The sequence below is a fragment of the Rhinatrema bivittatum genome, chromosome 2, assembly GCF_901001135.1.
Source record: "Rhinatrema bivittatum chromosome 2, aRhiBiv1.1, whole genome shotgun sequence".
Taxonomy (NCBI): Eukaryota; Metazoa; Chordata; class Amphibia; order Gymnophiona; family Rhinatrematidae; genus Rhinatrema; species Rhinatrema bivittatum.
This window is the reverse complement of record NC_042616.1, coordinates 427,571,011-427,596,025: the sequence shown is the minus strand read 5'-3', so window position 1 is coordinate 427,596,025 and position 25,015 is coordinate 427,571,011. Positions and strand designations below refer to the sequence as shown.

Sequence of the window (25,015 nt, the reverse complement as noted above, 5' to 3'; positions counted from 1 at the left end):
ACAGTTTTAGTGATGCAAGAGAAAATTATATATAATTAGGCAAAGACCACTGTCTCATTTCACTTAATTACTTTTGTGGTATGTAAAATATAACCCCTGCTTGCAGCTTGCATTGGTGCATGGGAACATAGATTTCCTGGGTCATTGTCCGAACTCCAATCTCTCTCATACACAAGCCTCTTTGACCCCAGGACTGGGTTCTTTTACAGGCAGGGGGAAGGTAATTCTCCTCTAAGGCACTGGCTAGCCAGGGGGATACAGACTCTGTTACTTGGGAAAGGCATAAGTTCCTTTCCACTATCAGTGATACGAGTGCCAATAACTACACTGGAAACTTTGGGTGAGTGTCCAAAAATTAATCTTTACTGTAGTAGTTCTTGTATGAAATAATGGCAAAGCTCATATCAGTTCTTTGCATCACAAAAGGCATTTACAGTTTTCAGTCTTTCCATTATCTGTGCAAGGGTGTTTTTTCTCTACAAAGGGCAAGGGAAACACTCACCCTCCAGGGTATAGAAAAAGTGAGGCTCCCAAGTGGCCGGGGGGGAAATCCTTCAAATTGGTAATGGTAAAACGGTCTTTGCACAGTGAGAGTCCCAAAATCTCACTTCCCCAAGGTGCAGAAGATTCCAAGTGGGGGTGGGGTGTCTTCCGAATGTTTCAAATTTGGTCTTACTCACAGTTCTCCAGAATGTCTCAGTCACTCAGGATCCCTCAATGGAAAAAGGATCCAACCAGGAACACCACAGCTCTCTCTATGTTCCTCCTTCAGGGCAGAAAGGGGGCAGCAAAATCTTCCTCCCAGGTATTCTAACACAAACATTTCTTTCCCCATAACCAAGTTCAAACACCGGAATCCTCTTGCATCAGGCACTACCATATCTCTGTCCTCAAATAGGTTAGAGAGAGGCAGGTCTTCCCTATCCTGGACCTCCCCAGGGAGAGAGTTCTCTATAATTTCTCTCCAGGCCAAAACCAGGGTCTCACATGGTTTCCTACAACTGCAAATCCTGAAAACACAAACCAGAAAACAACCCAACCAGCCAAGAACTGGAAAGGCAGCTTCCTGACCTTTTCTCCAGCAACTGCAGGCAGGGTGACTGATTCCCAGAAGTAGGCCCAAAATTCAACTGAAGCAACCACTCTATTCCTAACTCTAAACTCAAGCCACACTGCCCCACGCTCTGAGGGAGAAAGCTGCTTTTATACCACAAGGAGCATGGCCAACCCAGCACTCTCAAAGGGAGGAGCTGTATCAAATGACACCTCCCCTAATTTACTAACCTGCCGGTCTTAGCTAGGGCAAAGGGTCATTACAATTGCTGAGTCATGTTTACTTCTCCATTCCTGCGTGCAGTTTATATAAAATAAGTCCTGGCGTGCAAACCCTGCTGGGCAGCTGCTCTTCACTGGAGGTTATCTCAGTTTGGCACAGATCTCGTAGGGGTGGGGGCTGTACATGAATGCATAGACAGGATCCTCTCGGGGTCTGGGCTGGTTCTCAGGTACGAGGAAGGTGAAACACTGCATGAGGGTGGTGAAAAAGATGAAGAGCTCCATCCTGGCTAACTGCTCCCCCAAGCACACGCGGCGACCTGCCAGAGAGAGATTGTGGGAGAGAAGAAGAGACAGAAGAGGAAAGAAATAAAAACTTCAACTCAGCTCTGTAATTTTTTTTGTTTTCAAATGATGTAATGAAAGATGTACTCAGCCATTCTATTCTCCTGTTACTATTGCCCATCTCTCCACCTCTTTGCACATATTCCATAGTTACTATTTCAAATCTGAAGTATTTGTACCACATCCATCACCATCTGCCTAATGTGCTGTATACCTCTGTACATTCCTTTGGCCTGATTTATTCCTCTCTCATATTTTAAGTTACTTACCAGTAACTGTTGCTTTACATGGATAGTAGGACAAGTCAGTCACACACTTGTGGATGGTGATATGCAATGGCACAAAGGATGAAAATGCCATAGCTCTGAAATAAAACCATTGTGCTCTGCTGAATGAGGAGTGTACTGCACATGGCCATGCAAGCGCCCGCTCTCCTGGTGCGCGCACAGGCCAGTATTCTGTGCGCGCGATTCAGTAAACTAAAATATTTAAATTAGGGCCCACGGTAAAAAGAGGCGCTAGGGACACTAGCGTGTCCCTAGCACCTCTTTTTTGACAGGAGCGACAGCTGTCAGCAGGTTTGACAGCAGACGCTCAATTTTGCCAGCATCGGTTCTCGAGCAAAATTGAGCGTCTAGTTTTCAACCCGCGAGCCGCTTTTAAATTTTTATTTTTTTTTATTTTTTATTTTTAACTTTTGGGACCTCCAACTTAATATTGCCATGATATTAAGTCGGAGGGTGCACAGAAAAGCAGTTTAGGTACACTTAAATTTCCTCAGTGGAGAAGCAGGAAGCTCAATTACAGTTGTGGAGAATCCCAAGCTGCAGATTGTTTTGTAGTCCCTAGTATTCAGCTTCCCACACAACCCAATGAAAAGGTGTTTGCAGGAAGACGTTGCCACAAATTTGTTTAACTTTTAAAGAGGTTTCACAGTACTGACTGGCTACAGTTGCTGTCCCTCCAGCACAGCATCTAGACCAGTACTTCTCAACCCAGTCCTTGGGGCACATCTAGCTGGTCAGGTTTTCAGGATAGCCAAGATGAACATACATGAGATAGATTTGGGTTGAGAAGCGCTGATCTAGGCAGTAATGCAGGGATGGCCAACTCCGGCCCTCAACAGGCCTGATTTTCAGAATGTCCATAATGAATATGCACGAGATAGTTGCATACAAGAGGTGGTGATTGCAAATCTCTCATGCATATTCATTATGGATATCCAAAAAACCTGGCATATTTATGGGATGCAAAAGTATGTACAGGGCTTCAGGTAGCTGTTCAATAAAGACTGATCCCAGGGAAACCATTGAGGCAGCCATGGCTTTAATGTTATGGAACATACAATCTGAGATTCAGTTAGCAATAATGCATTTGTTGACAGTAATCCAGGTCTGTTGGGGGTCAGAAGATACAAAGGGGCCAATCTGCAACAAGCCTTAAAATAGCTAATAAGTTATTTGGGAGTCTCCTGGACCTCCCGGTGCCCAGAGCCTGGGATTATTTGCAAGTCCTTGGCTCCATGGCATCCACTCTGGAGTTGGTTCCATGGGCCTTTCCGCATATGCGACCATTACAAACAGCGTTACTGTCCCGCTGGGACCCAATGTCAGAGGATTTCCATATCCTCTTAACACTTCCGGACTCCGCCAGATCCAGTCTTGGTTGGTGGCTGACCTTGGAGCATCTGACGCGTAGGGTGGACCTCGAGATACCTCAGTGGGTGATAGTCACCATGGATGCCAGCCTCTCTGGCTGGGGAGCAGTCTGTCAGTCTCAGTCGGCCCAGGGACAATGGTCAGCGACGGAAGCCCAGTGGTCGATTAATCGTTTGGAGACCAGGGCCCTGTGGCTGGCGTTGCAGTGTTTTCTTCCCCTGCTCCGCAACAGGGCCATGAGGGTTCTCTCGGAGAATGTGACAATGGTGGCTTACATCAACTGCCAAGGCGGAACCAAAAGTCATCCAGTGGCTCTCGAAGCGCAATGTCTAATGGCCTGGGCAGAACAACGCTTATCCATGCTTGCGGCATCCCAAATTGCAGGGGTCGACAACGTTCAGGTGGACTCTCTCAGCCGCCAGAAGCTGGATCCCGAAGAGTGGGAGCTGTCCCTGGATACGATGTCCCTCACCACTCGATGGGGGGTGCCCCATCTCGATCTGATGGCAACTCGGATGAACGCTAAGGCTTTTTACTTCTTCAGTTGCAGACGGTAACAGGGAGCGGAAGGAATCTATGCTCTGGTGCTTCTGTGGCCAAAAGACATGTTACTGAACGTGTTCCCTCCATGGCCTCTCATAGGCAAGATTCTTCGGCGAATAGAGATTTATCCAGGATGGGTAATTCTTGTGGCTCCGGAATGGCCCCGGCGGCCCTGGTTTGCAGATCTCGTCAATCTAGCAGTGGAAAGACCCCTACGGCTGGGCCATCTTCCGAACCTGCTGCATCAGGGTCCTATATTTTTCGACCAGGTGGATCGCTTCTGTCTAGCGGCCTGGCTTTTGAGAGGAGACACTTGAAGAAATAGGGATACTCAAAGACTCAACTCAGAAAGACCCTAGTACAGTGTCCCCCCGCCCCCCTACACACCCTCCCTCCCTCACCACCCCATCCATTTTATGGCTTCCTGATATTCAGTCACCTCCTCTCCTTCCCATCGCCACCACCTGCCCCCTTGTACAGTTCCTACCCCACCCCGCCTCCCCTATGCGCTTCATCCCCCACCCCGCACTACCCCCCACTCTGTCGCCTCTTGTATATAATTAATTTATGTCCAACCTGGTTAACCACATGTAATCTCATTTAATAACTGTGGCGCCCGTTGGCTCTACAGTAAAGTTGTCACCTTTTAACTTCCTATCCTTCCTCCATCTATCATTGTAATTTCCTTTCTCAGTTGTCTGTAAACCGACATGATGTTTTTTTTTACGAATGCCGGTATATAAAAGTTATAAATAAATAAATAAATAAACTTCTATGACTTTACATCTGGGTCTGGAAGGTCTTTGAGTTGTGGTGTCTAGGAAAATCAGCCTCCCTCCAATAAAATTCTTGGGCATCCCAAATCTTAGAGAGGTTCGATACTCACCTGCAGAAAACGGCATGAAGGCCTCTCTCTTCACAAACTGCCCTTCTGCATCCAGGAAGTGCTCGGGGTAAAACCGGTGCGGCTCCTCCCAATAGGTTTCATCCTTCAGGACTGAGGATAGGTTGATGAAGATGGTCATCCCCTTTAATACCAAGGGAAGAAAAAAACAAAACAAGATTGATGTTGTACAAGGTAAACTGCATGGTTACTGGGTTGCTGCTCCAAAGATCTAATCATCTAAATCAGAATTCATGTTCACTGGATGCTACTTTAAGCCTAGAAAAGAGCCTGCTAAAAGATTTTATTTTAGACCAGAGGACTTGGGATATTCGAGAGTCTAAGACAGTTTTATGCCAGATTCTTAACCTGTGTGCTCCAGGAAGGGGGAAGGAGTATGCGATGTAACAGGGGTAAGCAGCTCGGGTCTGGTTTTCAGAACATCCACATTGAATATGCATGAACTATATTTGCATACAAATGGAAGCAGTGCATGTAATTGTACCTCATGCATATTCACTGTGGATATCCTGAAAACCAGTCCTAGTTGTGGCACTCCAGGACGACGTTACCTACCCCTGCCAGGGAAGAAATCTATGTGAAGCTTGATCCATACTAAGATACAGAACGTGGCCTTCCTGATTACACAGCATGGTATGTGTACGAGTGTCACCATAGTATCCTTTGCTATACACATCAGCGTCTTCAGACCCTGAATGTGTGATTTCAGTGAGACTAGGAGTGGATAGTGTTTTCAGACACTCCCCACTGGGAAGTGTCTTGCTAAGGAGTGTGATTTAACAAAACTTGTGAGCCTAAAAGAATGGTGGTGGTGGGGGGAGGGAATAACACAGACATTCAAATACCTGAAGCACAAATTATGCACAACAGGTAAATATTTTTTTCAATAGGAAATAAGTTCTAGATTAGAACAAAAGGTCATGATTTGAGGCTGGATAGGGATTAAGTCGAGAGTAGGACGAGTCCTTCACAGAAAAGGTGGCTAAGTATCGCACATCCTCTCAGTATAAGTGGTAGAAGCAGTGACAGAAATTCCAGAAGACATATCAAACATCGCCGATCTGTCACAGTGGAAAATAAATTCTGTGATACAGCAGTAATTTGGGGCAGCTGGGACGTGCCCAGAGGCCCTGATCTATTGTCAGATTCTATGCTTCTACGAACCTTAGGGATGAAGAAGCCCTGGATCTCGGTATCCCTGTACGAGAAATGAGGCAGTCCCATGGGAATTATGTCACCGTAGCGCTGAATTTCATGGATGACGGCGTTGGTGAAGGGCATGTCCACCTGATCCTGCATCACGGGTCTCCTGTCTCTGCCAATCACCCGGTCAATTTCTTCATGGACTCTGCCTGGAAACACAGGGAGACTTTATGCTGGCGGGGGGATGGACAGAGCTCCATCTATACAGAGGGTGAAGTATGCAGGTTTCAAAGGCAATATGGGTGCGATGAGAGCCTCTGGGTGGCTGCTGGCAGCAGGACTGTGCTTCCTATGGTCCCAGCCTTGCTCTTGTCCATCCCCAGTGTGCCACCTTTATTCTAGGAAGCACGGTCCTGCTTTGTCCTGCAGGCATGAGGCGGCAGAAAGTCTCACAGTCTGCCACAACCCTGTACGGAAATTTTTAAACTATTTGAAGAGAGCAATTTTGACAAAAGTATTTAACAGGGTAAAAGTGGCCTGACTGAAAATCACCCTCCTCAAACGCAGCTTGTATGGGTTTAGGTCGGGGGCTGCAGGGGAGTAAAATCACGTGCAGAGCGGTGATTTTTTTGCCCCCATGCACAATAGCGGGTGCAAAGTGGATGGGACTCTTTGGGGTGTGCAGGCTTTGTGGCTGCTCATTTTCAAAGGGGAACAATGTGCATGAAAAGCCTCCAAACCTATGCAGGCTATTAAACTTTGAAAAAAATAATTGTATTTATAACTCTATAGAGAGATTATAAATAGGAATGTGTTTCTTGGTGGTAGGGGAGAGGACTTTCCCCATTTCAGGGGTTTGTTTTATTCAGGTTTTTGTTTATTTAATGTTTATTTTGGTTTCAGTTGCTGAAGAGTACATTAACCCCTCCTCTAAAAGAAAAATGAAAAGTAAACAGTTCCTGCCACCCCTAGACCACACTTACCCCTTCCCCTGGGGCTCTGCCGTGCAAAGGGGAAGTCGTGATTCCCAGTTGTTTCGGCTCTGCCAGCTCCTGGTTGGAAGTGGCGCTGACCCGCCCGAGGTCAGCGCCACTTTTTATCGCAAGACCGTGGGCTAAGGAGCCAGAAGACAAAGTGTTGCCGGCCTCAGGGCTGGCCATTTTCAAACTGGAGCTGGCGGGGCTGCAACAACTGGGAATCGCTCCTGCCCCTTTCTACGCTGGAGACCCCTGTAGAGCGAGTGAGTGTGGGCTGGAGAAGATGAAGAGTTTTAGGGGACAGTGCGTTAGAGAGGGTGGAATTTCACATCTGTTAGATTTTGCTTCTTTGACTTTCTGCAATGAAAGTCAAGAAAAAGAATTTGGGGGGAGTTTAGTTTCTAAACTAAAACATGAATGAATGTTTTGTTGTATTTTTTATTTTGTGTGAAAATGAATGAATTATAAATACGGTTGGTCATGTTTGTATTTTACAACTTTTTTTTTTTTTACCAATGGGAAAATTGGGGGCGAGGGTCAAATCAACATTTGGAAACCCCATCCTCCTCTAGAGGCTTCAAGTTGGTAAAAGGCCAGGTGGAGCTCTGACCCCACTGCTTATTTTCTTGGGACAGCTTTGTTGCTGCCATCTGTTGGCTCAAGGAGTTCATCCACCTGCCAGCATGAGACTTTATCATCTTAACTCTGGCAGGAAGGCTAAAAGGTACTCGGCCTTGCCCCAGAGCCACTAGTAAAAGCAAGGGTTGCTCTGCTACCCATTCACCATCACTCAGGGAGGCCACCCACCACCACCAGGCAGCACCCTGCAATACCTACAACCATGAGAAAAAAAGAAAAACAAAGTAAGAATTCACCTGGAACTGAAAAGGGAAGAGCCATGTAAGATCTCCGATCGGGAGACCTGCCCCCGACGTCACTGATGACAGCGCTGGACAATTAAACGGCGCTGGAGCACCAGGCGTCGCGCGCCGAAGGGGCGCGCCAAAGGGACAACCCCCTTTGTGCAATCCATAGTGCTAGTTCTAGTTAATATCTTTGTAACTGGAGGTTTCTCATGTGTGTTTAATATGCATTCTGTTATACTTTTTGCTCAATTGTTAAATGTATTGCAAATTGAACCTTGTAAACCGTTATGATGGCTTTACCGAATGACGGTATATAAAACTCAAATAAATCACCAAATGAGGATTATGCTACTGTCTGCGCTCATTGGGGTAGATTTTCAAAATGCGCGAATTGGCGTACTTTTGTTGGCGCTCCAGGCGCCAACAAAAGTACGCGGGATTTTAGTAGATACGCGCGGAGCCGCGCGTATCTGCTAAAAACCTGGATCGGCGCGCGCAAGGCTATTGATTTTGTATAGCCGGCGCGCGCCGAGCCGCGCAGCCTACCCCCGTTCCCTCCAAGGCCGCTCCGAAATCGGAGCAGTCTTGGAGGGAATCCTCTAACGCCCTCCTCTCACCATCCCCTCCCTTCCGCTACCTAACCCACCCGCCCGGCCCTGTCTACACCTCCCCCTTACCTTTCTCCGGGGATTTACGCCTCCCGGAGGGAGAAGTAAATCCCCGTGCACCAGCGGGCCTGTTGCGCGCCGGGACGCGACCTCGGGGCGGGTATGGAGGGCGCGGCCACGCCCCCGGACCACCCCGGGCCGTAGCCACGCCCCTGTACCCGCCCCCAAAACGCTGCCGACACGCCCCCGAAACGCCGCGACGACTGGGCCCGCCCCCAACACGCCCCCCTCGGAGAACCCCGGGACTTACGCGAGTCCCGGGGCTCTGCGCGCGCCAGTAGGCCTATGTAAAATAGGCTCACCGGTGCGCAGGGCCTTGCTCGCCTAAATCCGCCCGGTTTTGGGCGGATTTAGGCGAGCAGGGCTCTGAAAATCTGCCTCATTATATGTGTGTTTTAACAGGACCAGAATCATCATTATAGCATAGGCCAGATGAACATTAGCTTATTCAATCTGTTGCTGAATGTATCAGCATTTAATATTTTTTAAAACAACATTTGATAATTGGGAAAAATATATCAAGACAACCACCTCATTCCACCTGGGTCACAGATGCTCAGAGGGATAAAGTAACTTTCCCCGAAGTCATGCATAAAGTCAGCAGTGCAAATGCATTCTGCAACCTCTGAATTCTGAGAAAACAACTGTGTTCTGATACTAGTACCGAATAGTAAATCTTTGCAAACATAATAGAGTCCAAGGTTTTTATAAAAATAAGATTAGCATTTCATTTACCAAAGTAAATGCTTATTCAATCCTCCATCTTTTTTCCAGAACCTGTGTTGGGGAAGCAGTTGATCTATGAATAGTGACCACTCCCCATTTTTCACAGAATTAGTTACAGTGATGGAATAAATCTTGAATGTGGCTCCTGTATGACTTGTTTGATAGTGAGAAGAGATATTGCAGCCTTTCCTGGGATGGAGTCTGCCCTGTTTAACTCTTACATAATTATGAATTGGGATCCTGGTTTTTCCAGAAAGACTACCTTGCTCCTGCGTATAAGAAACAGATAATGGGGTTGGTGGAGGGAGAGGGGGGATCCTAGGACTTCAGCTCCCATTTCATAACATTCTGAAAGTTTTTGGGTAATAAGCTTTGTCACAGTAAAACCTAGATCTGACATTCACACATCATAGGAGCTGAAACCAGTTGATCTCTCCAAGCATTTCTAAAAATGTCTATTCCTGTTAATCAAGAAAGAGGTAACAATGCAATGCACTTCAGTTTTCATGAACTGCTTTAACATTTTCACAATGCATTACTATACATACACAGGTATACATGTATATATATATATATATATATATACACACACATATATATGTATATATGTATATATATGTATATATATATATATATATATATATATATATATATATATATATATATACACACACACACACATATATATATATATACACACGCACATATTGTACAGGGCATTGTTTTACATGCCACAAAGCAGTGGATGCCTCTAGATTTCAACGCGTTAGATGCATATCATAAGGAACATATCAGGTAAGGAAAGAGCTTTTCAAAGTTCAGATACGTTTAAGACTGCACGGTCTCTTCATTTATTGCTCTGTGAATGGTACCCAAGGTGCCAGAGTAATCCCTTTTAATAGATCTCCAATGACCTGTGACATCTTGTGCGACAGTCTTCTAAGATAAAAAGTGAGATGGGTTTGTCTCGTCTTTGGATTTTCCCCAGATATTCCTGCTCCTGACACAGTTTGTACCAGAGCTTGTAATGCTCTATAACCCCCTTTCTCCCTCCATTGCACCCTCTTACTCTGGATGTCCGGGTAGAGAATCATGAGCAGCAGTGCCCAGCGCAAGGTGATAGCGGTGGTCTCCGTGCCAGCTGCAAACAGGTCACTAGTTATAGCAACCAGGGTGGCTTCCTTGAAATTGCTCTCAGAGTCCTCTTTAGCCTGCATGAACATAAATGAGGTTTGTAAGAGAAGAGGGGGAAATAATAATAAATAAAAGACAGATATGGTTTTCATAAGAGGTGGCAGAAAATTTAAGGGCAAACATTTTGCCCATGAAAGTGATCTCTTTAAAAGCTACGCACCCTGTAAGCAGGTAAAACTACGTGCAGGTCCATGACGAGCCCACTTTTACCCGCATTTTTGTGGAGATGTTCCTGGGGCACGCTTGGGTCGGGGACAAACCAGTGCTGCTGGCTTTTGGATTTTCAAAACTACAGGCACTTTTCAGTCAGAAAACATATCCACAGAAAAAGGCAGGTGCAAGTCTCTGGGCACTTTTTCCTTTGGTAATTTCAAAAAATGAAAGCGACACTGACTTTGAAAATTGGTTCAAAAGACCTGGGGTAAAAAGCACTCGTGGACATTGCTGCTATGTGGGAAGTGTGAAAAATGACTCCCATAATGATTAGCATTCACAAGGAGTCACAGAAAGGAGAGGACAGGAAAGCATTTATGGGAAAGCGGCAGGAAGCAAGAAAGACAGCAAGGACAGCAAAGGTGCAAATGGAGGGGGGAAAAAAGCAGCTTATGCAGTAAAACAAGTTGAGAAAAGGAAATGAAGAGGTGATATTGGAAAACAGAGATAAAAAGGACCAGGCAGTACCAGGATATTAAGGGGGCTCAAAAAGGTTCTGGCAGCTTCACCGAAGAGCTCTCCAGTCACTCTGGCTACAGCTCCTGGAGATGGGCAATTGATGTCCCTCTTTATAACAGTGGAAATTGGGAGGATGTTGGGGATTACATGGCCAGTTAGCCTGACCTCCATGGTGGATAACTCAATGGAGTCATCCCTAAAAGAAACGATAGTACGGCATCTTCATTCTAGTGAGTTACAAAATTCAAAGCAGCATGGATCTACAAGAGAGAGACCAAGCCACACAAATCTGATTACTTTCAGACTAAGTAAAAAAAAAAAATATATATATTGGGCTTTGAGTCCTAGAGTCAAAGCCAACCTGCACCAGGTCTTACCATTAATGATAATTTTAAAAGACGATTATAACCCAAATCCACAGATTTAAAAAACTGCAGGCCAATTGAACCTAAGCACATCATACTATCCACAAAGGTTAATCAAATGCATCATCAAAAATCCAGGGTTTACAGAGCTTTCTAAAGCCAAGATAATTTTCCATCAGTCTTAATTCTCTTGGAATAGTATTCTATGGACTAGGACCTTGTGTCAGATAGTCTAAAATTCTCTAGCCGTATCTGAGTATGTTCAAGAGATGGCTTTGTTGTACAGCATCTAAACTACATCTCAGCAAGGTAATCACTGCTATTTAAGTACAAACAGAAGCACAAAGACAAATCCAATTGGCCACACTTCACCCAGGATAAAAAAGTGCCCCTAGTCTCATCACTAAGATTTGTGATGCTGGTAGCGACAGCGATACCCATTGCTCCTGCCCTCACCAATTCCTTTAACAAAAGATATCCCAGGTCACCCTGAGGATGGCTCCAAAGTGATGCCACTCCAGGCAGTCGGCGCCATTTTTAAACAGAAATGGTGCAGGTAGGAGCAATGAGCATCCCCTCTCCACAGAAGCAGTAAGAAGAGGGTCAGGGAAAACCTTAGCCCTGGCAAACTAGGCGAAGTGGTTCAGAGGGTCTCAAGGAGGCCCTGGCTGGCCTTGGCTCAACTCAACTAGGTAGACCTGGGCCCAGAGACTGGATTTATAGGGCAAGAGAGGGTCAGAGAAGCCCAGGCAGGTCCTGTCTGGACTTGGTCTAACCTACATGGCTTTTGGAGGGGATGGTAGAAGGGCTGGAAGGCTGTTTGTTTTTTTGTTTTGTTTTCAAAAAAGAAAATGCCTGAAAATTTTAGGGTGTTTTCATGAGAGACCATTTTTGGTTCGTTCCATGTACAATGAACTGAAAATAGTCTCATTCATCCAATTTAGTGCATTCATAATAAATGAATATACTTCCCTATTAAATGATGACCTGCTGTAACATGCTTGAGCTCTTTTGTTGGAAAAGTGTGAAACAAAGATAGTGATAACGATGAAGAGAAAAACAGGTTATGAGAAAAAATGACAGAGAAAGACTGATCAAGAGTGGAAAAAAGCAGAGAGAAAAGGAAAAAGGGAAGAAGGAAAGAGGAGAGAGAAGAAAAAGGAAAAGAGTGCAGTCCCAAAAAACAAAACCCCCAAAAAACAACAGTTCCAAAGATGATCTTTAACCACTGATATTTACCTTTTCTATTTCTTCCAGAAAAGCATCAATATAATCCCTTTTCTGGGCTGGGTCCCAGCTCTCCTTGTGCTCTCTAATGATCTCCTTTATGAAACCAAAGAGATCATGTATGCATTGGATAAGCTTCTGATGAGGCCCAGGCACATGCCTTAGGCAGGGTACAAAGTTTAGAATCTAGGAAACAAAGGAAAAGATCCTAAATCTACAGCAAGTATAGAAGAGCTGGAAGCAAGAGCTACGGGGATATTAAAGAGGCATTCAGGCCGATACAGAATGGTGTGTTGGCCAAGCGCACCATTTACCACACGATTGGCCACGCATCTGTTACCCCTTATGCTGTAAGGGGTAATATTGCGTTGAAAACGTGCGACCAACCCCCCCATAGACTAATAGCACTCATCACATGCAAATGAATGTTTATGAGCCTATTAATTAGTTGCCTGGGATATTGAAAGTAATGCCTGCCCAAGGACAGGAGATAAATTCTGAGCAACCTGGAAAAGTGCATAGAAAAACAAAATACTGCTTTTCTGTACACTGTCCGACTTAATATCCTAGATCCTTAAATTTGTTTCTTCTGACTTAATATCCTAGCGATATTAAGTCAGAAGAAACAAAAATTTAAAAAAAAAAAAAAATCTGCCTGCCAGTCAGCAGGTTAGAAAAATGGATGCTCATTTTGACCGGCGTCCATTTTCCTAACCCGTGGCTGTCCGTAGGTTCGGAAACAGACACCGGTAAAATAGAGCGTTGGTTGTTGGGACCTGCTGTCAGCCACCTCTTTGCTAATAAGGAGGTGCTAGGGATGCGTTATTGACCCTAGCGCCTCCTTATTAGCGTGACAAGCAAGTTTGCTTACCGTAAACTGTGTTTTCCGTAGATAGTAGATGAATTAGCCATGCTGTCTAGGTACGTCTTCTGTGCCACTGGGTGGCAGAGCTCTAAGTCTCTCAAAGTCTTTCAGCCAGGAGCTCCCTCCTGTATCCTGACAGGATTACCTCAGTCTCCTCAGTCAGTATCAAAGCAAGTTAGGTATGCTAGAACTGTCCGGGGAGGCGGGCGGGTCAGCATGGCTAATTCATCTGCTATATACGCCGTTTACAATAAGCAAACTAGCTCTTTTCATGTAGATAAGCAGCTGAATTAGCCATGCTGTCTGGGAGTCCCCAGCTGACGTATTGAGCAAGCAAGGTACTTTACTTTTCTTTTTGCTCAATATGATGAACATAGCAGACAGTTCCCATGAAGGCTGTAATTATATGGAATCTGTGCTCTTCTGTAGGATAGTCCGCCCCACTAGAGCATCATTCACCATTTGTTTCTCTAAACAATAGTGGGATGTGAAGGTGTGAAGCGATGACCATGTCGCTGCTTTACAGATGTCAATGATAGGTACTTGATGTAGCGAGGCGAGTGAGGCTGCTATAGCATGCACCTGATGCGCCTTAGGGGTTTCAGATAAAGTTTGCGACCTTTGTTGATAACAAAACTGTACACAGTTTGATATCCATGTAGATAAAGTTCTTTTTCTCACTGGATGCCCTTGTGCGTTTGGATTGAATGAAAGAAATAATTGTGAAGGCATGCATTTTTTGTAATACGCTAGTACTCTTTTGCAATCCAAGGTGTGTTACTTCTTCTCATTAGTATGAGGTTTTGGATGGAATGTGGGTAAGGTGATGGTCTGGTTAATATGGAAACTGGAGATCACCTTTGACAGAAATTTAGGGTGAGTGCTCAGGGTCACCTTGTCATGGTGAAATTGCAGATAAGGAGGGTAGTGTACCAAAGCTTGTAACTCACTAACTCTCCTTGCGAAAGTTAAAGCACCTTCCATGAGAGGTAGCGAAGGTGACAAGTGTCCAAAGGACGAAAACATCAGCTGTTCAAGAACAATATTAATGTCCCATGGTACCGGTGGTTTGCGTACAGGTGGACGGAGGTGTAATACTCCTTTCATAAATCGGGAAACTAAGGTATGACAAATAGGTTCTCCATCTAGAGGTGTGTGATAAGCAACTATAGCGCTTAAATGTACTCGTAGCGAGAAGGTAGCAAGACCCTTGCTGTAAAGCAGATGGAGATATGAGAGAAGCCGTTCAGGCGGGCAAGTTAATGGGTCAATACCCAATGATGTACATCAGGAAGTGTAGAGAGACCACTTTCTTTAGGAATCTGTCGACCAGGCAAACTTACCAGAGGACAACAATATGTCTTGAAGGATAGGAGAAATGCTTAAGCGTTGGTAAGCGAGCCTTTCAATCTCCATGCCGTGATGTGTTGGAAGGAGTGAAGAGGATGTAGTAGCATTCCCTTGTCCTGGGTGAGAAGGTGTGGATTGTCACCCGGGGAAATTGGGTTGTGGATTGATAGTCGCAGCAGGTAACTGGACCATGGCTGTCGTGGCCATGCTGGCACGATTAGGATCAGATCCGCTTGGTCCTCGATACATCTCTGGATTGTGCAAGAGATGAGTGGCATCAGAGGGCATGATTAGAGTAGGTCGTGTGACCAATCGATGAGAAAGGCATCTGGAACTAGTCTGAGAGGGCTCGGCTAAACTGACCAAAAGTTCTCCAGCTTTCTGTTCTCTGTTGCAAACAGATCGAATGCAGGGAGATCCCACATTGCAAAGTGTCTTGGAAGCTGACCATATGTCTTCAAGACATATGGTCAGCTTCCATTCATGTGGATGAAAAATTCTGCTGAGTTTGTCCGCTCTGGAATTGTGAATCCCTGGCAGATAAGTTGCCTATAGTGAGATGGATCTTTGGTGTGCCCACTCCAGTATTTGAACTGCCTCCTTGCAGAGCTTCCATGAACCTCCTTCTTTGTTTATATAGAACATGGTCACTTGGTTGTCTGTGTGCACCATGACTATCTTTCTTTGTAGGGAATTCTCGAAGGCTTGAAGGGCATTTTCCACCACTTTGAGCTCTAGAAGGTTGATATGTAGTGTACGTTTGTTCGAGATCAATAGACCTTGCGTTTGGAATGTTTCCAGATGAGCTCTCCATCCTCTGTGAGTATCACCTGATGTCGAAGGGGTCTCAGTAGGGAACCCGTTGAAAGTGTTAGTGGGAGCAACCACCATCATAGGTCCCGCTTCATGCTGTTTGTCAAGGAAACGGGTGTGGACAATGGCTGTAGATATTGAGTCCATTGTAGTTGGCACATATTTTTTTTTATTTTTTTTTATTTAACAATTTTATATACCGACCTTCATAGTAGATTACCATATCGGATCGGTTTACAGTTTAACAAAGGGAAAAAACTAGAGTAACAAATTCACGTAAACGAAAGATAACCAAAGCAGGAATAAGTCAAAGTTACAATCAACAGGGGGCGAGAACTTGGAAGCTTGCAACAAGCTGGAAAGAAGAAAAGGCCAGTAAAGTAATTTTACCGTAGAGTGTACAAGTTACAAACTTAAGAACGGTGCTTTAATCTGAAGTCTAAGAGTCCATTTATTTTTTTTCTTTGAGAAGCGGAGTGACAGACTGGGTAAGAAAGAAGGCCAGCTAGTGATTGTCTGGTGGTTCAGGGAAGGCTTGGAGGCATGAAGGCATGTGTGTGGAACCACGTAAATGTGTGGAACCACATATGAAGGCATGTGTGTGGAACCACGTAAATGGCTGCCACCATATGTCCCAGAACAGTGAGGACTTGTCGAGCTGGTACTGTTGCACTATGAAGTAGAGTTGTAGACAGTGTGGAGAGAGCTAATGCTCTCGGGTGAGGTAGGAAAGCCTTGTCTTGGATCGTATTGATACAGGCTCCTATGAATTGTAAAGTTTGAGTGGGTTCCAGCTTAGACTTCTCGTAATTGATCAGAAGTCCTAGATTGTCTAGGCAAGAAATTGTTCATAGAAGATTCGTCCATAGTAGCACTGGATTGGATGCTACTAGGAGCCAATCGTCTAGATAGGGGAATATTTGCACCCCCTGTCGACGAAGGTGCGCCACCGCCACGCATTTGGTGAAAACCCTGGGGGCCGAAGCCAGGCCAAATGGAAGAACCTTGTACTGGAAATGATGGTTGTCCACCTGGAAACAAAGGTAACAGCAGGAACTGGGGAGCATCGGTATGTAGCATAAGCATCTTTCAAGTCCAGTGAGCACATCTAGTCCCCGGGTTGAAGAGATGAAAGAATGGACTTGAGAAGTCATTTTGAACTTCTCCTTGTGGAGGTGTTTGTTGAGGTAACGTAGGTCCAGAATTGGATGTAAACCTCCTGATTTCTTGAGAATTAGGAAATATTGGGAATAAAATCCCTGATGAAATCCCTGGGAAGGTAGCTCCTGGATGCAGTGATTCTGCAGGAGAACTTGGATTTCTTGTAGGATATGCTCCTTGTGAGTTATGAATGGTTTCTGAGGAACCCAGTGTGGAAGGGTTGGGAGGGATGAGAAATTGAGGGCATAGCTCTGCTGTATTATTGATAAGACCCATTGATCCGACGTAACGTGATTCCAGGCTGGAAGATATTTGGACAACCTTCCTCCGACAGGTGGTGATGGTGGCTTTATAATCTTTAAAAAACTCGACTGGGCCTTTGCGGGTTGAGGATCGGATTGCTGCCGTGGCTGTCTAGGATTTCTAGTACACTGGCGAGGTGGCTGCTGCTGCTAAGCCTGTTGCCTTGATAGCTGATTGTTCTGAGTCTTATAGTAGGTGTAAGGCTTAAAGGTCTTATAGGAAGACCTACGATTGGGAGTAGAGGCAGAATATTGGCATCATGAAGTAGTTTGACGTTGCGGCGATGTTAAGGAAAGAACTACCGTTTTCTGCTCTTTGAGTTTTGTTACAGTATCAGTGAACTGATCTCCAAACAAATTTTCTGGATGACATGGTAAATTTGCCAACTTGTCATGGACATCATCCCTTATGGCACTAAATCGTAACCAGGTGTCTGGCTGCCAAGCCATTTGCTGAAGTCTTAGACGAAACATCAAAGCCATCGTAGATGGATCTCAGTAAATGATGCAAGCCTTCCTCAAGGTTATAGTATTGAGGAGGTAAGGAAGTGTCTGCAGAAGATTACTGAAGATGTGGTTGCAATGCCTGCAGATTCTCGAAGAGATATTGTGTTATGTAAAACTGATGGTTTTGAATGCGGACATTGACCATTGCAGAGGAATATGACGACTTTGCGAAGTCATCTAATGTCTTATCTTTAGTCGGCAGCGTGTTGGAATGAATTCTGGATTTTCGAGTCTTTTGCATTGCCGACTCAACTAATCACTGACTGGTGTGGAAGCTGAACAGTAGTATAGAAAGGAGAATCTTTCATTCTGTATTTGAGGTCAATTTTGTGAGATGTTGGAGGAACTGTCAAGGGAGTATCCCAAGATTTCTCCATTAAAGCTGTCAAAGCCATATGTTATGGAAGGGCCACTGGCTCAGCTGGCACGTCCAAAATCTTTAGGATACCTAGCATGTCTTTTACGAGGATCCGGTATCCTCTTGGTCTGTATGTTAAGTAATTGACAAACCTTTTCTATGAACTGAGAATAGGTAAGGTCCTCTGATGGTGAAGAAGGCTCCGGAGGTATTTCATCTTGGTCAGACGGGTAGCCAGTTGATGAATTGGAAGAGGAATCCTCCAAGTGAGACGCTGGGGAGGTTGAGACGTCCCGTGACACCGCAGGAACCTTTGTTGGTTTTACCGGATCTGCTTGTAGTATGGAAGGAAGCAGTTGTGGTAGTAAATTAGATTTCTCTATTGACTGCAGAAATTGAGTCAGAAGAGTAGTAATCTGAGAAATAGCTTGATTTGCAAACCCTGACAGACTGATCTGGTAAGGGTCTTATAACGGGTGGAAGAAATGGTGGAAGTAGATCCTCTTGTGAAGGAGAATCATCAGCACCCTTGGAGTCAATGGAAATGTGAGACAGTGTCCCAGGTGACAGCGGGGACTCGTCTGAAATAGGAAGTGGAGATGTGGGTTGACGAGAACTCATCTCCAGTGTTGGTGAAGCCTCTCTATGTCTTTTGTGTCCTGAGTGATGCTTCTTAGGGAGTTTGTGTCAAATGCGTTGATGCAGCGTCGAATGCATCGAGTAAAGGTGTCTGCATCGGTAACTTAGCACTTTCCTGCATCGATGTGTCGATCTGTTCCTGGTGCATCGGTGCTTCGAAGCTTGGGCTCGAAGCCGGCTCCAATGCATCAATCTCGACGCCCGCATCGGTGAAGCATGCGGCTGTGATGCCACCAACACATACCCCATGCTCGGAGCCGATTTTCGGCTGGCGCTTAACGGTCAATGACCTGACCTGGGGGGCTCGATGGAAGAGGCCCTCTGCTTCAAGGGGGTCTGCTTCTTTAGTGTTGGAGCTGGAACCGATCGGACAGAGACTTCTGAAGAGGCATAAGAGCCCGAAGTCCTAGATCTCAGCTCATTATGTTCTCTCTGACCCCGGTCTTGAGGGGACATTCTCCTGTAATTTTCACAAGTCGTCTGGTTGTGGGTCCCGAGGCAGAAGTGGCAAGAGATGTGGCTATCTGTCGCCGACATTAACTTGCCACAGGAACAGAATTTGAATCCTGGACGAGGCATGTCAGTCGTGGATCCTGTAGTAGTTTTACCTGTGTGTTTTTTAACTTTTAAACTTGAAGACTTTTTTCCTCACAGAATAGAAACTCTCTGGAGAAAGAGTTCCGCGTGCCTAACGGTCGCGTGGAAAAATACTGACTGAGGAGACTGACGTAATCCTGTCAGGATACAGGAGGGAGCATCTGGCTGAAAGACTTTGAGAGACTTAGAGAGCTCTGCCACCTAGTGGCACGGAAGACGTACCCAGACAGCATGGCTAATTCAGCTACTTATCTAAAATAGAGAATCACGCACCCAGGAGAGGTGCCTGGGCAATCAACACAGAGTGCCGGCTCTCCTGCATTTTTTACTGTACCAGCCAGATTGTTGACTCTGGGGATGGGGAAATACCTACTGTACCTGAATAATCTGCTTTTAAGTGCCTGAAAGGCAGAATATTAAACCAAATAAAATACAATGGAAAAAAAATCCTGAAATTAGACAATCAAAAAATCATCATAACAAAACAATATTTAAAATACACCACCATAATTAAATATAAACACAAATATACAATTGTTCTCATGCTGCCTGCTTGCTGAAACTCTGAAGCTGCCTGTTCAATTTTTAATAATTAAGGATAATTTCCCTAAACAACTATGTCTTTATACTTTTCCTAAATGTCATATAACTCTTTTGGAAGTGGACTTCATCTGGAAGAGAATTCCATAATTTAGGGGCCCACTCAGAAATCCAAACTAAGCATGTTTCTGATGTCCCTAGAATTACCAAAAACTTCTTTTGTGACCATGACCAGCATATTCTCCCTTCAGTTTCTCAACTCAAAAGTGCACATGTATGATGTACCATTTTATCAAAATTGATACCTGACATATTACTTGGCAATGCTGTGCATGTGTACATCATTTTTCAAGCACCATATGATAAAAATGTGTCCGTAATATTTTGTGAAGTATATCAAAAGTGCTCATGGGAGTTAGCAAAAGCAAGTTTGCTTACCCTAAATGGTGTTTTCCGTAGATAACAGGGTGAATTAACCATACTGCCTGGGGAACGTCCTCCAGTCCTCTAGGTGGCGGAGCTCCTCAAAGCCCATGTGTGACCTCTCGCCTGCGGCTCCCAGCCTGCCTCAGTCTGTTATCCAAGCTTGAACTCTCTGGTTAGGAGACTGTCTGGGGAGGCGGGTGGGTTAGCATGCCTAATTCACCCTGCTATCTACAGAAAACACCATAAGCAAACTTGCTTTTTTCCCCACAGATAAGCAGGCTGAATTAGCCATACTGCCTGGGAGTCCCCAGCTGGAAGGTTGAGCCACCACATGGTCTCTGGAAGTGGTGCATAGTCCATTCTGATTGTTGTAGAAGGGGTGTTCAACCTGGTACACTGCTGCAAACAGTCTCTTTAGTTGTTCCTGCCAGAAGGATGGCTCGGCCCACCAGTGTCTGCCACCACCTGCTAATTGAGAAAAAAAGTGTGACGTGAAGGTATACAGGGATGACCATGTGGCGGCTTTGCATATATCCTGGATGGGTACCTCACTTGGTGGGCGATTGAGACCGCCATCGCTGACTTGGTGTGCTTTTGGTGAGGCAGACAAGGTTTCTGCTCTTCTGTCATAACAGAACAAGATTCTTTGGGAGATCCAAGATGATAGGGTTCTCTTGGAGACAGGGAGTCCAGGAGCATTTGGGTTGAAGGAAACAGAGTTGAGAAGCCCTGGACTCCGAATGTGTACGTTGCTTGTGATTGAATTGCAAACGTGCCTTAGCCTGTGTGAAACCGTTTTTCTGCTTCAGATCTTTGCGACTTTGGGAAGAAGGTTGGTAAGATGATTGTCTGGTTAAGGTGGAATGCTGATACCACCTTAGGAAGGAAGGATGGGTGACTTCTTAATGTCATTTTTCTCATGACAGAACTCCAGGTATGGTGAAGAGTGAACCAACAATTGCAGCTCACTAACCCTCCTTGCTGAGGTAAGAGCAACGAGAAAGAGGACTTTCCAGGAGAGATACCTTATGTGACTGCTGTCCATAGGTTTGAAGGACAGTAGTATTAACTGTTCTAGCACTAGGTTGAGATCCCATGGAACTGGTGACTTTTGGATTGGTGGGCACAACCGAAGAATGCCTTTCATGAATCTAGAGACGAGCAGATGGCACGACACTGGCGAGCCATTGTGTGGGAGGTGGTAAGCTGCAATAGCACTGACATGTACTCTGACAGATGCTGTTGCCAGTCCCGCCTGATACAGGGAGTGAAGGTACTCCAGCAGATGTTCCGGAGGGCAGGAGAAGGGATTTACTCCATGCTCTCCGCACCACTTCGAGTATCTGATCCACTTGGCTTGGTAGTTTTTCCTGGAGGACACCAATACATCTTAAATTGGAAACGGCAGATCCAGGTATGTTAATACTGTAATCTCAATCTCCACGTTATCAGATGGAGGGAAAAGCACAGGGATCCTCTTCCTCCTAGTAGCGGGTCCCGAGTGTGTCCCAGGGGCTCTGTCTGCCTGCTGGATAGATGGGCTAGGTGGGTGTACCGCGGTCACCTGGGCCACATCAGAACTGTAAGAGTGAGACCCGCTCTGTCCGGTATTCGCTTCTGGACGGGTCTCAACATGAGCGGGATGGGAATTAAGACACATCGCCGTCCTTCCATATATAAGATGAGGGACATGTCCTGTATTAGATGGTCTTTGCTGGGGTAGCCGGAATGGGTCGCAAGCACTGACCTGATGATTCCTTTGGCGCCGCTGAATTTGACTGTTCTTGAGCTGTTCGAGGTGCCTGCAATCAGCGTAGGGTACATCCCCTGGAGATCCCTCCCCGTGTTCATGGTCTTTGTCCATGACAGGGGGGATGGGTCTAGGGCAACCCATCATCGGTTGATAGGACAAGGAAGCAGTTGTATTTCCCCTTTTCTGAGATGGGCCTTAAATGCAGCTAAGAAGTTGATGAAGACACCCAGACACAGCACCTGTCCAAGTGGAAATACCTTGTAATGGAAGTAGTGTCCATTGAGCTGGAAGTGGGGGCACTGCCCAGAGGTACGGTAGATGGAAGAACTGGTATGCACCTCCTTTGGGTGTCACGCACTTCTCCGGACGTTGGGTTATGAAGGGGATAGAGTGTATTCTGATGAAGGTCCTTTTGACCCTCCCCTTGTGAGGGAATCTGTTGGGCATCTGCAGCCCCCAGATGAGGTAAATTCCTCCAGACGTCTTGGTCATAAGAAAAAATGGGAAATGAGATCCCTGATCCTGCAAGGAGATGGGAAGCCGACAGATGCAGTTCTGGTAAAGTGGTCTGAGGATGTTTTCCTTGATGATAGTTATTACCTTCCAGAGATGGTAAAAATGGGAGAGTCTTCCTCCCACTATTAGTGGTGGAGATGGTTGGAGTGCTCCTAACTGATGGGTCTTTGGGCTCTCGCAGCTGAGGCAGGCTGGGAGCCACAGGGGAGAGGTCACACAGAGCACAGTTGTGTGCTTTGAGGAGCTCCGCCACCTAGAGGACCGGAGGATGCTCCCCAGGCAGTATGGCTAATTCAGCCTGCTTATCTGTGGGAAAATACACAGTGCATGCTGCATTGCATTATGCAATTTTTAAATTTGAGCTAGCAAAGTTATATAGTACCTTTGGATGAGTAAAGATCATTTGGTCCATCCAATCTCTTCAGTTGTCCCACCTACACTACTCTAAGCTCTCGTTATTTGTTTATTTTATATTCCATCTTTTTTCAAACAAACAATGGCCACAAGGCAAATGACAAAGTTAATTACAACTGCAGTTGTATCAATTTGCAATCATTATAGGATTAATGATCACAAAGGGGACAGCCATAAAGAGCAGAGGTATGAGACAGTTTATTGTGGTTGTTTGGAATGTAGCAGAGCACATCTTGTGAATTGGTCTGATAGGTGTGTTAAAGAGTAATAGTAGAATAGGGATGGGCATAGATAGGAACATAATGCAGGCACTAGAACAGAGGGAGAAGGGATGTTAAATAAAGACTTTAGAATATGAATCCTTCCTTGCCATCACTCTATGTGCTAATAAGATCTCACAGATGTCAGACATACAAAGATTCCAAAATACCACCAAACATTCCCCAGTATACATTTAATACTTATTAAAAGCATATATGTGGGACCTTCATGAGCATAGCTTGTGAACAAGCTGTATTACCCCTCAAGTCCACTTTTACTTTACTTTTATCAAAAGAACTTTTAAACTTTTTATATATTGTTTTCTTATTTTTCCTAAAACCAGTCACAGTCCATGAAGGTTCCTACCCAGGTCGCATACAGATCTTGTTTAAACACATTCACCGGAGCATAAGGTCAAACACACTTATCTTCAATCTCCACTCACAACCATACAAAGATGACAGTCTGCAGGAACTCTAGAGCAATCCTGTCCTGGAGGACCCCCAGCCAGTCTGGCTTTCAGGATATCCACAATGAATATGCATGAGATAAATTTGCATGCACTGTCTCCACAGCATGCAAATTTTATTGTGTACATATTCATTATGGATCTCATGAAAACCAGACTGGCTGACAAGTTTGGGAACCACTGCTCTAGAGCATAGCCAAGTTGTCCTGCCTCCCATACTATGCAGCCTTTCACCTCCCCTCAAGAGCATACCAGTCCCTACTGCACTCTCCTCCCCCCCAATCCGAATGACCTTGTTATATTTCTCTGGGAGCCTGACGCCATCATACAGCTCCTCAAAGTAACTTGGCTTTTCAGACTTCTTGACTGGGCCTTCTACCATTTTGGGTAGATGGTCATATGCGTTATCATTCCTATGTAACCCTGGCCTACTTACCACATGAAAAGATAAATAGGAGTTCTTACCTCATGGGAGAAGGAGGGAGAAGGAATAAAATATTTCCAAGTCCCTCCAGTGAAAAAGGACACATGGATTGCAGAACTCCAGCTATTGTTTTCTCTCTAAACACACGGCAGACTGGATTTGTGGCTCGAAAAGACAAATACTTTGACTGAAGAAATGTATAGCAATGAAAACAGTTACACATATAATCCAGGAGCTCTTCTTGGCTCCTATAGATATAAGGCAGGATGATTTTACAGTTGATCACCACAATTAGTACAACTTATCCACATGAATTTTACTCACTGAGCAGCTGGTGGACAAACACAATGCTGGCACCAGTGTGTCCTATTGACACATCTGAGCGGGTCAGAAGTAATAAATGAGGGGATAGCTTTCTCTACTCCTTACTCAGACAAGGAGGAAAATGCATGAACTCTCAGCTCCAAGAAACTTCTAGGTTTCTCCTCCTCTCACTGCAGGGGAACCTGGGACATTGAAAATATTTTTCCTTATCACAGTTACGTACTCCTTACTCAATTCTTCATGTCTCCTTGATAATCACTTTCTTTTTGGCTTTATCAAATCTTGACTTGCTTCAGGCTTGGAACTATCCTGTCTTCGGACTCCATTTGCTCATATCTCAGGACATCTTCTCTTGGGAATCCCTAACAAATCACTTTTTCACTCTGTTCTGCAAGAGAAATGTCTGCAATCTCTCTACCAGCAGAAAAACAATCAGTACACACTGAAGGGGTGGTATTGTATTTTTCCACTCTGGGTATAAAAGAGTGATGATACCTCTATTAAGAGGGCAACAGGGCCTTACCCCTAAACCAAAACCCAGGCCTCACTCTCTTTCTCCCCTTCCTATTTACCAAGTATGCTTGAAATCTGTTATAGTTCTGTTAGTAGGGGATTCCAGGCATCCACAGCCATCATAGTAAAGTAGTAATTCCTCATATTCCTCAAAGATTCCCTCCCTCAAATTTATTTTTGCTACGGAAGTTGGATGAGCTGTTCTGTCCAAGAGCCAATG

The 25,015-nt window shown here is 45.1% G+C and overlaps 1 protein-coding gene across 1 annotated transcript in view; it reads right to left on the bottom strand.

Annotated features, from left to right (window-relative positions):
* Positions 1-340: 340 nt before the first annotated feature.
* LOC115084890 (cytochrome P450 2D17-like) overlaps positions 341-25,015 on the bottom strand; it is a 59,380-nt gene continuing 34,705 nt past the window's right edge. Inside the window, exons 5-9 of the mRNA XM_029590279.1 lie at positions 12,576-12,749; positions 10,175-10,316; positions 5,890-6,077; positions 4,708-4,849; positions 341-1,595 (exon numbers count right to left, since the gene is read on the bottom strand). Coding sequence (XP_029446139.1) covers positions 1,417-1,595; positions 4,708-4,849; positions 5,890-6,077; positions 10,175-10,316; positions 12,576-12,749 — 825 coding nt within the window. The 3' untranslated portion in view covers positions 341-1,416. The remainder of the gene's footprint in view (positions 1,596-4,707; positions 4,850-5,889; positions 6,078-10,174; positions 10,317-12,575; positions 12,750-25,015) is intronic.